The sequence below is a fragment of the Ornithorhynchus anatinus genome, chromosome 2 (assembly GCF_004115215.2).
Source record: "Ornithorhynchus anatinus isolate Pmale09 chromosome 2, mOrnAna1.pri.v4, whole genome shotgun sequence".
NCBI lineage: Eukaryota > Metazoa > Chordata > Mammalia > Monotremata > Ornithorhynchidae > Ornithorhynchus > Ornithorhynchus anatinus.
In genome coordinates, this window is record NC_041729.1 from 90,254,662 (window position 1) to 90,266,685 (window position 12,024).

Sequence of the window (12,024 nt, forward strand, 5' to 3'; positions counted from 1 at the left end):
TTGATGACAGCAAGTTCCTCTTTGACTTTTGTTGGGTAGGGGTTGCATCTGCCAACTCTGTTGTACTCTCCCAAGTGATCTGCTCACAGTAAGTGCTCAATAAATGCCACTGAATGATTGATAGATATCATGCTAGACAGTCAGCCATCACCTCATGCTTTGAGATGATGGAAACTCACCCAAAGTTTACTTTTTAGAATTGCTTCTTCTAGGTTTTCTGACTCTTTCCATTTTTTCAGTGGAAATGAACCAATAAATCGACAGTCTTTATTAAGTGCTTACTGGATGACTTCTCCTCCTCATCTTGCCTCTCCTCAAAAACTTTCAATGTTTGCCCTCTTCTCTTCATATCAAGGAGAAATTATGACCATTGGTTTTAAGGTACTTATTCAGTTCTTTACCCCCAGCTAATGTTTGTTCTTGTGAAGGTAACCTACTCACTGTGCCTTGTTCTTGTCTCTCTTGCCTCTAACTTGTTCATACTCTCCTTCCTAATCGATCCATCAGTTGTATTTACTGAGGGCTTGCACTAAGCGCTTGGGAGAGTACAATATAACAAGGAGAGTATAATATAACAGACACATTCCCTGCCCACAACAAGCTTACAGTCTAGTTTTTGCAGTCTCCTGCCCACAGCTTCCTCCCCTTCTCATAGAGAAGAAGCATGGCCTAGTAAAAAGAGCTCCCCTTCTCATAGAGAAGAAGCATGGCCTAGTGAAAAGAGCGAGGCCCTGGAAGCCAGAGGATCTCTGGCACGTACCTGCTGTGTGAACTTAGTCAAGTCACTTAATTTATCTGTGCCTCAGTTTCCTTCATCTACAAAAATAGAGATTCATTACCTATTCACCCTCTTACTTAGACTGTGAGTCCTATGTGGGACCTGATTATCTTGTATCGTTGTACAGTGCTTGGCACCTAGTAAGCGTTTAACAAATACCGTAGTTATTAGTATTGTCTTTCAAAGCACTGCTTCTCTCATCTTCAAGGCCTTCTGAAACTAAATCTACTCAGAGATCTTCCCTGATTAATTTCTCTGAATAACAATAATAATAATAACAGTTTTTAAGTGCTTAATATATGTCAAGTACTGCTTTAAGTACTGAGGTAGATACAAATCAATCAATTTGGACACAAAGTAAGTGCTTAATAAAAAACAATGATTGATTGAGGTTAATTTCTATCATCTTGCCCAGTAGTTTCCATTTCCAAACCATACCATTCAAGTTGCTCTTCTCTGGATCTTCCCAATTTCTCCATTTTCTCTCAAAATGTGGAGACCTGAGTTGAAGAGAGGGCTCTAATAATGTCAGACAAAAGAAAGAAGAGCAAATGAAGAGGTTCTTGATTTTCGCAGGCCACATTTTTCTTAATAGGTTCTAGGATGTTACAATTTCATCACAATTATTTTAGCGTTTCTTCACTTTCATAACAGCATTGATTTGTAAATTCCTCTTCAACTCAGGGGGTACCACATAGACCCTCTCCTCCAGGTCTTTTCAAGTCATCTTGGTCCACTAAATCATTGATCATCTTGTCTGATTTGATACCTTTGTTCCCAGTCCTCCTGAATTCCTGGTTTTTTTTCTTTAACTGGTACTTGTTAAACACTTAGTACATGCCAGGCACTGTACTAAGCACTTGGGTAGATATAGGCTAATCAGGTGGGACACAGTCCATGTTCCATGTAGGGCTCACAGTCTTAATCCCCATTTTATAGATGAGGTAACTGAGGCACAGAGAAGTTAAGCGACTTGACCTATGTGTCACAGCAGTCAAATGATAGAACTGTGATTAGAACCCAGGTCCTCTGACTCCCAGGCCCACTCTCTTTCCACGAGGCCATGCTACTTCTCGCACTGTTTATACTGATAGACCATTTTTGTAAGTTAAAAGGCAGATCTGGACCTACCCCAACAACCTTAACCAACTTCTTGAATAGTTTTATCAGCCTACCCTACTCAGCCTTCTTAACATCAAATGTCAGGGGCAGAATTGCAAACACTGAGGTCTGGTATCCAAGCACCGAAACAATGGCCCAGTTTTACAACATTAAATGTAAATATAAATAAACATAAACATAGCATAAACATAAATAAAAGAGGAGAAAATAAATCAAATAGCTGAAAGATCCTAAGTCATGTAATCAGTAGGTATTTACTAACATGGTCCTACTCATGGACCTGAGGTTAAAATCATCCAACTTGCATTTATCTCAAGACCAATGCATGCATAATATGCCATGAAATTATGATTTAGGCAGTGTTCTGAGGACCTGATCTTGAATTTTTTAAAAAGCAAAAGTCCTCAATATAAAGGCAATGGGCCTATACAAGACCCTTAGGATTAGATTTTTTTTCCTCGTTCAACTCTTAGTTGTTCATATCCTGTTATGTAAAAAAAAGGGTTCTTTTGCCTAACAAGTCACTGTTGAAAATTTTCCGGCTGAAGAAAATGAAACTTTAAAAAATCATCCATCCAATCTTAGTCCTTCGACAAAGGGGTTTACCCTAGAAGATGGATACCAGCCTTGGTATAAACCTGATTATGGTATTTTTTTCAATTGTATTATCTAAGATTTGAATATAGTGTTTTGCAGAAAAAGGAAGCGCAGGAACAACAATAAAAGGTGAGAAAATCATTTGAACCTCAAAGAAGGATGTTCCCAACTTTAGTCATAGATCACATGCCAAGAACAACTTCTTTAGTCTGCTTTAGGTATTTTACTTTTTCAGAAGGCTGAAAAGAAAATGGAGAAACCATTTTTCAATACGGGGAAAAATCTACCCCCTTATAGAGCAACCAGCAAGTGGACTTTTTGCTGATGCTGTTAAATTGATTAAGAAACAAAGTCATAATTTTTTCCATTGGCTGATGTTGCCAGGAATATGATGAACTGAGTCCAGTGACATATCTATCCCTAAGACTGTAAACTTAGGAATGTTTCTGTTTATCATTATATTGTCCTCTGCCAAGCACTTAGTATAGTGCTCTGCACCCAGTAAGCACTCCATAAATATGATTGAAATTTGAATATAAGAAGTGGGGCAAGGGAAAGAGACTATGGTATGTTGTGACATTACTGATTTGCTTACCTGTTCAATATGCATTGTGAAGTTCTTTAGAGTCAGGAACAGGATTATGTATCGTGCTACCAATCATCACTATGGAAGACAAACATTACCCTAGCTATTTGGCTGATTGGTATTAACAAATCTGATGCTTCTTCTTGGTTATGACACAAACCCATGAGCAATTTAAGTTGTTTTTCACTTTTCCTGGAAACAATTTCTATTCAGAGATCTTCTTTCATAGCCTACCTACTCATTTTCAATAGATTACATTAGTTACTTGTTGCGTGACAGCGAAGTTCTCCTGGAATCTGGACATAACTGAAAAGCTACTTACATATCCCTCAAGCTTCATCCATATGCCCAAGAAGCAACAGTTTGTTCCAGTGATGTGTCAGTATAAATCCATAACTAGATTGTAAGTTAGTTGTGGGCAGAGAACATGTCTGCGAACTCTGTTGTATTCTCTCAAGTGCTTAGTACAGTGCTTCGCACATAGTAAGTGCAAATACACATAGATACAAATATACCATAGTAAGTGCAAATACACATAGATACAAATATACCTGTAGCTTGCTGAAAATAGGCATTAATTAAACATGAGATAGTTGACCAAGAAGATAGTTGATCTCTCTCCTTAAAGGTAGGGGGACAAGGAAATGAACAGGTTGGTTGTCATGACTCTCTTTTTCCCATGACTCCTTAATATTTGTGTGTGTGTGTGTGTGTGTGTGTGTGTGTATCTTCGCAACTTGCCACACTCCACATTTTGTACAAGAAAAATTGATAGTTTATTTTACTTCCTCAGAGGAGGGCCAAGAGCTAGCCTAAAACCAGTGTGAATTGTAACTTTTTTGTATTTCTTTGCTAGGCTGCATTGTGTGTGAATGTTTGTGTAGGTGGATGAGAGCTTCAGAAACAAAATGATTTCACTTCAGTTCTTTGGTGTATGTGTTCTTCATTACTGGTTATTTTAATTGCGTGCTCAATGGTAAGGGAATGCTTATGTCTATTATGGTGGTTTTAGGTATGCTATGACCATTCAGGTGTTCACTCTTAAAATTCAGATAATGATGTCTCTCAATACTCTATTTTTCAATTCACATTTCCCATTATCTTAGAGATGTATAAAATTAAATTTGGGCAGACCATTCTGTACTGATTACACAGTTGGGTTTAAGTTATTCCAGGAAGTGACAGCCACTAAGTGAAACTTAAAGTGTACACAAGATGTGTTATATCAAAGAGAATGCAAATGATGGGGACATTACACATTAATGAGGTTTTGTGTGTGTGTGTCTGTGTGAAGGGGGAGAACGAGAGGGAGAGAGCATAAATATTTCTGCGTTTCAGGTTTGAAAATGAGAATGATTTTCATCAGTGTGTGTGGGTGTGGCTGATAAGACTAAAGAGTGACTGCGAATCTGTCCTATTGTGTATATGAGAATTGGCTCCTTACTTATATGGAAACAGCATGGTGTAGTGGATAGAGCAGGGGCCTGGGAGTCAGAAGGTCATGGGTTCTAATCCCGGCTCTGCCACTTGTCTCTTGTGTGACCTTGGGCAAATCACTTTACTTCTCTGGGCCTCATTTACCTCATCTGTAGAATGGGGATTGAGACTGTGAAACTCACATGGGAAAGGGACTATGTCCAACCCGATTTCCTTGTATCTACCCCAGCGCTTAGTACAGTGCCTGGTACAGACTACTTGTTTAGCCAAAGCAACTGGCCCCATTCCTGTTTCTCGCTCTCGATGCCATGATAATGCCTCAGTCTCCTTTCTAAGAGATTCCTCATCTTTAAATTGGGATAGCCATTCTGGACTGCCTTCTGTTGCTGCCTGGATTGTCCACTGACCTGCAGCCTCATTTAAATAGCTTTGCTTCCTTCTGGGTTTAAACCATTTATCACCTTATTGTCCATCTCCCCTTTTCTGCTCACCATAATTACCTCCATATCCTGCTCCATGCATCCTCCTTAAACGTGAGCTCACTGTGGGCAGGGATTGTCTCTCTTTATCACTCTACTGTACTTTCCCAAGTGGTTAGTAGTGTTCTGGACACAGTAAGTGCTCAATAAATACAATTGAATGGAATGAATGGTTATATTGAGCATTGTTTTGATGCTAGCCTGACTGGATTCTGCAACCTCATTATTTATGATCCTGTCTGGTCTCTTGATGCTCAGAATGGCAAAAAGGTAGCATTGGTGGAACTGCTCTAGAAGTAGATGTGTAACAGTGGCAGGTCTGGTTTGCACCAACATAGAGAAAGTCGGACACTACAATTGCTTGAGACCCTCAATTTAGCCCAAACAAGGATAAAATAGGTGCGACAAGGGTTACAAATCCCCCCCGCCCAGAAAGCTATGCCTTAAAAGTTACTTAAATTTGAACGAAAATTAAGCAGAGTTGGAAATGGAGATGAAATGCTGAGAAATCCTAGGTCTATCCCTAACTCTACGCTGGCACATCTAAGCATCGATTCGTCAATCCAGACCTCTCAAAGATTCTTAAAGGTCAACTTTGAGAGAAACCGAGAGAACAATCTCCCTGTTTTCTTCTCCCCACCTTGTCCCCTCTCCTCCTTGTTCTGTTTGGAGGGGGGGTCCTTTGCTCCTTTGCTTCCAATGGGAAATTACTCCCCATTGCTCACATACCTTGAAGAACTGTGGGAGTGGAGAGTGGAGAAGAGGTGATAGCGCTATCAACAGAATGGCTGGGAGGACCCGTTGGTGTCCCCCGAGGAACCGTGGGAGTTGAGAGTGGGGCGATGGTGGTAGTACTGTCAACAGAATTGCTGGGGGGATGCTTTGCCACGTCCTGAGGATTTGTGGGAGTGATGGTGGGAGTGAAGAGTGGAGAGGTGGTGATGGCGCTATCAACAGAATGGCCGGGAGGGCCCTTTGCTGGGCCCTGAGGAACCGTGGGAGTTGAGAGTGGGGTGATGGTGGTAGTACCGTCAACGGAATTGCTGGGGGGACGCTTACGCTTTGCCATATCCTGAGAATTTGTGGGAGTGATGGTGGGAGTGAAGAGTGGAGAGGTGGTGATGGCGCTATCAACAGAATGGCCGGGAGGGCCCTTTGCTGGGCCCTGAGAAACTGGGCGTTGAGAGTGGGGCGATGGTGGTAGTACTGTCAACAGAAATGCTGGGGGGACGCTTTGTCACGTCCTGAGGATTTGTGGGAGTCATGGTGGGAGTGAAGAGTGGAGAGGTGGTGATGGCGCTATCAACAGAATGGCCGGGAGGGCCCTTTGCTGGGCCCCGAGGAACTGGGAGTTGAGAGTGGGACGATGGTGGTAGTACTGTCAACAGAATTGCTGGGGGGACGCTTTGCCACGTCCTGAGAATTGGTGGGAGTGATGGTAGCATTATAAACCGAATTTCTGGAAGAGGGGGGTGCCCTCTGCCCTGCCCCAAGGAACTGTGGGAGTGGAGAGTGGTGGGATGGTGGTAGCACTATCAACAGAATTGCTCTGGGGCCCTTCTCCACGGCTCAACATCGTCACTGCTCTGGGAGCGCTCCTAGTGAAGAATTCCACCGGCTTAAGTCCGCCTGACCTCCTCCGCAGGGACGGCGGGGGGAGAATCAGGTTCCGGGTTAAGATTTCTGAGCTGCAGTTGCTCTGTCTGTGGCACAAAATTACTAAGTCTAGACCACCTGAATTCTGGGCCAAGAAGTCTTCACATTCATTCATTCATTCAATAGTATTTATTGCGCGCTTACTATGTGCAGAGCACTGTACTAAGCGCTTGGAATGTACAAGTCGGCCCCAGATAGAGACAGTCCCTGCCCTTTGACGAGCTTACAGTATTCCCCAGCCCTGCTTGCCGCCATATGTAATCTAGGTGAAGCTAGGCCATGGTGGCAGTGCCAGGCCACAGCCTCCAAGATGTATCCAGACCGTAAAATTCCTACTAGATTATAAACTCCTTGAGAGCAGGGACTGTATCTCCCAACTCCGTCTCCCTCACAGCGTTCAATACAGTGCTCTGCAAACACAGTAGGCGCTCAACAGATTGACCCAGAAAAGAATTCTCTAGGACACACTCTCCCCATCCCTAGAGAAGCAGCGTGGTTCAGTGGAAAGAGCCCGGGCTTGGGAGTCGGAGGGCATGGGTTCGAATCCCGGATCTTCCACTTGTCAGCTGTGTGACTCTGGGCAAGTCACTTAACTTCTCTGTGCCTCAGCTCCCTCATCTGTAAAATGGGGATTAACTGTGAGTCTAACGTGGGACAACCTGATTACCCCGTATCTACCCCAGCGCTTAGAACAGTGCTCTGCACATAGTAAGCCCTTAACAAATACCAACATTAATCCCTGCCTGCAACCGTGGCCACTAGTGGAAAACTCATCGAGCAGTTCCCGGGCGGAGCCTGGAGAGCGGTTCAGTCGGCCCCAGCCGAGCCTTCCCTGAGCCCCACCCGGGAACGGGAAGGGAGAAGAGCGTGGAGAACGGAGCCGAACGTTTGCAAGGAATGTCGGGTTCCTCCATTGTTGGAGAGAAATGGGGCAAGGGGGGGTCTCTGACCACATCATCCTGTGTGCACAAGGCCTGAAGTCAGAGAACTGTCACGAGTAAGTAAAAAAAGGACATGCTTTATTTTTCTACCAGGCAGTAAGTACATTGTCCTAACCAAAGTTAAGTGCAGCTCGGGCTGCACACGATGCTCTTAAGGCAGCAAGGTCAGACTCTGTTACAAAAATCAGTGTTCTCTCCATAACTGTAAAGGGTTCGTATGGCAGTACTAAGGACCATACGTTTTAAAAGAATGGGTAAGCTGATCCAAAAAGTGGAATATGAATTAAAGAACAATAAGGGCCAACATAACACGAAACAAAACAGACAACATGAACAACAAAGAGTTCTCCCAAACATGAAGGTGCAATGCATGCTATTACAAACCAATGAAAAACCACACACAAAATCTCCCAGGAAAAGTGTTCCAAAAATTATGCTTACAAAAGGAAAATGTATGTTTATATAAAAAAATACAATAAGTCTGAAATGCTAGTGCATAGTCAATTAGCTAACACCAAGTTTTGTTTCCTCTTCTCATAAAGCCCTACTGCCCCTTTAAAACTAGCAGCACGTCTACATGCTAAAGTCCGTAGCAGCAAAACACATTATCCATTTGGCATTTACAAAATTAAATTACTGAATAAAAATATAATTTGTTCTCATAAAACTATGTTTCATACAGTAATAATTTTTAAAGCAAGCTAACAAAAACAAAATGCACACATAAAACAGTTTAATACAGTAACAAAATCAAATAGTACTTCAAAACTTTATCAATCTTGAGCATCTGAAATCTTGATTCGTTTCCCCTGGATATTAAACATTTAGAGTAATGCTTTTGCTGATTCGCTTGATCCCAATGCATTTTGCTCAGTGATTTAGAAAAGGAATGTCTGAGTACCTGCTCTTTATATAAAATTTCACGCTACTCGTCACAGGAAAACAATACTGGTGTAAGTCTGTTTGATCTCCAAAAATACAGAAAAATCACTTTATTTTAAAAAAATTCTGCATTAAGACATTTAATGACTGGTTACAATTCAGTACCTAATAATTTAGGTAAGTGCCATTTATAAAAAAAACAAAAAACATCCTTTTAGTTGGGTGAAATCCAACAAGAATATGCTCACTTTGTGCAGCTCCCAACTGTTGTACCACAACAAAAATATGTTCTTCTCCCATTCATGAAAAGTTTCATGTAGAGGAATGCAAATTCCAAGTCAACTTGAAGTGTTTTGAAAACCATAATGCTTGTCCGGAACCCTTTACATAACCAGAGTCCGGGTAGAGAATGCATTGATGTATTTGCGTGCCTGGTCGGAAACGATCATCTGGTCCTCTATCTTCCCACAGGACACCGCTTCCCAGGTATTGCTGAGATGCTAAATTAAAAAGGAGAGGTTTAGTGTCTGTCCTCTTTGGGGCAAATCAAGAATCACACATTTTGGAGCCCGCCCCCGCCTTCCAGCCCGAGTTGGAACATTAAAGAATGCAGTATGAAAGTCTAAGGCCACATGCCGTTTAGCAGTCACCGGTACACCTTTGATTGATTTGTTCTCCCCCAACCGCACCACCATTTAACCACTATAAATGGCAGGAAGCCGAAAGGGGTGGGGGGTGTAAACACATGTCCAGAAGTATTGTGCTTTTTAAGAAAAGAAGAAAAACACCAGAGTTTCTCTCAGGAAAGAAAACAGATGCCCTAAATGGAAAAAAAAACACAAATGTCTTTTATCAGGCCTGGTGGCAGCTGGATTTGAGGGTTGGGCTTAGGGTTTGGACAACTCATTAGTCAAGTTTCTAATCGCCTTGATTGGGAGGGGAGAAGACAGAAAATTTAGCAACTACCGGAATTCAGGAACACTCACTAAAACAGCACTGCCCACCTTCCCCCCGAGCTAAATTTAAGAACAATAATAATAATGGTATTTGCGAAGTGCTTACTATGTGCCAGGCACTGTTCTAAGTGCTGGGGTAGATACATCAGGTTGGACACAGTCCCTGTCCCACATAAGGCTCACAGTCTTAATCCCCATTTTACAGATGAAGGAACTAAGGCCCAGTGAGGTTAAGTGACCTGCCCAAGGTCACACAGAAGACAAGCGGTGGAGCAGGTCCTGATTCCCAGGCCTGTGCTCTATCCTCTAGGCCATGCCGAACTACCCTTTCCCAGCAGTAGCCTCTTGGCTAAGGGTGTAACTGGCATAATTGTGAGCCACAACTGGAGGGGTTTGTAGCACCCACCATGCTGCCCAGCCCCATTACTGGGAAGTCTCCTTTTGGCGCATGGTGTTTTTCATTTTATTGACCCCCAACTTGCAGCACCCCTCTCTGGTTCACATCTCTTCCCACTCGGCATTTATGGATGCTCTCAAAGTCACCCAATAGCCTCACTGTGCCGGCGCATATGTGGTTGCATGGGGTGAGAGACTACTATAGAGAGAGGCCTTTCTAAAATCATTCGGCTTCGATGCCAAGTCGCACCAAAGAGCTTGGAGCTGCGGCTCTGACTTCTCGATCGCCTTGCTCCAGCTCGACAAACATAAAGTGGGCTCCTGGGTTAATCCCTGTTCCTATAGAAGACAGGGTATCATCCCAAGTGTAAATAAAATGGTCTGAAGCACATGTATATTTGTTCTGGAAGCATGGAGTCCCCACAAATATCTTGAAATGTTGTACCGCGATGTATTTTCCAAGAACACTGTGTGTCACAGAGGCTGGAGATGGCAGAGCTGGCCCTGTGCTCGGTTCCCCCCCACCGCTGTCAAGGCATGTTTACTGTCCCCAGAGGGTCAGGCCCCAAAAGAAACAGAGCATGGGAGCCTGGCGTGTGTCACGTTTGGGGTGGTGGAGCTCCACACAAGGAGTCACCATTCCTGTCGAAAAGCAGGAAGGGCAGGGAGATGCCAGTAAATCGGGCAATCTCCTGCTGAATCTGAGTAAAAGCTTGTGTCCGTTTGCTCCGGCTCATCTCAAGATCTACCGATTGATAGTATTTGCTCAGAACAATGTACTAAGTGCTTGGGAGAGTACAATATATGAGTTGGTAGACACGTTCCCTGCCTACAGCAAGCTTACAATATAGAGGGAGAAGACCCTTTCTACCATGAATGAATTCCCGTTGCCCCATGGAAATCCTACCACACAACACTTTAAGTGGACTATTATTTCATTTAAAAGAGGTTTCCTGTTCTCTCTCAGTCTCCCTGCTTTCTGACTTTATTTCTCTCCCTTTGTCTCTCTCCTATAGCTGAGTAACTCTCTGCAGGATTTTCATAGGTCCTAACTGTTCTGACTTCGCTTTCACGAGCTTGTAGCCCAAGGGAACCAGAATTAAGCCTAGCCTACGATGAGCATTTTGTTACAAAAGTACCTGTTCTTATTCTTGAGTATTCCTGTTGATGTTGGGTTTCTCCCTGAATTCTGTGACCAGCTGTTTCTGGCTAGCTCCCTGAGCCGTGTTCCACATTTCAAGAGCCTGCTTTTCTTCGATAGTCCGTGATGGACTAACCCCTTCCTTTCCTCTGGCTTCCATTACAAAAATGGCTGCGAGAAAACGACGGAACGAAAGGACGACCCCATGTCCTGTTAAGTGCTCCCTTACGGCCGAACCACTCTGACTGGCCAGTGAGACGGGGGGTCCGATCTGACCCAAGAAAGATTTCTGTGGAAGATCAAAACTCCGCAGTTGTTCCAGTGAGCCCAGAGAGAGAATTCAGCTCTTCGACTTCTTAGAAAAAGAGTTTTCAAACCCAGAAATTCTTTTTTCTGCTAACCACTGGGGCTCTCTAAGTGACAACAGAGAAACTATTATATTCATAAAGTCTGGCTGCTTATCCAGTCGCGGACTTTAAAAACAAGATGTTTTAAAATGAACTTTTTTCGGGTCCAAGACTTAATTGAGGCACTAAGTATTTAAACCCTTTTTTTTGGCATTTCGAAGCATCCAAACCCCAGAGCGACCCAAGTCTCCTCAGAGGAGGGAACACTCAGGGCTAACAATTCTCCCTGGGAAGAAGAATGGAGTTCCAATAAAGTACAATGCATCTGCAGCCCAGACGGAAGGCCCGGCAGGCAGCTTGGGCCGGGAGGCGCGTGCGAGTTCCCCCCAAACGAGACAACTTTTCCTCTAGTCTTGGCACAGCCTGCCGAGTCTCCCGATCCAGGCACAATGCACTTCCGGACCTGGACGCCCGACTCAAGAAGCCACTTTGTAAAGGAACAAAGCCTGCGAGGATGAGAAGTTGAACGGCGCCTTCTCTGAATGCCGGCCTGTCGGTCCGGGAGCACTGAGTAGCCCTTTGATAAGACGGCGGCAGGTGCAAAAGGTGGCCCCAGAAGCCAGGTCTGTGTGGGGAGGGCTTTATTTTTGGACAGCAATACTCCTGTCAAAAAGCCCATTCCTACCTCCCCCGTGCTCTCCGGGGA

General features: G+C 43.7%; 1 protein-coding gene across 8 annotated transcripts in view; it reads right to left on the minus strand.

Annotated features, from left to right (window-relative positions):
* Positions 1-7,653: 7,653 nt before the first annotated feature.
* Positions 7,654-12,024, minus strand: part of MYB (MYB proto-oncogene, transcription factor) — a 45,219-nt gene continuing 40,848 nt past the window's right edge. For all 8 annotated transcript variants that reach the window (XM_003431425.3, XM_001509958.3, XM_001509928.3 and 5 more), the window contains one exon: positions 7,654-8,978. In XM_003431425.3, the coding sequence (XP_003431473.1) occupies positions 8,862-8,978 (117 nt within the window). In that variant the 3' untranslated portion in view covers positions 7,654-8,861. The remainder of the gene's footprint in view (positions 8,979-12,024) is intronic.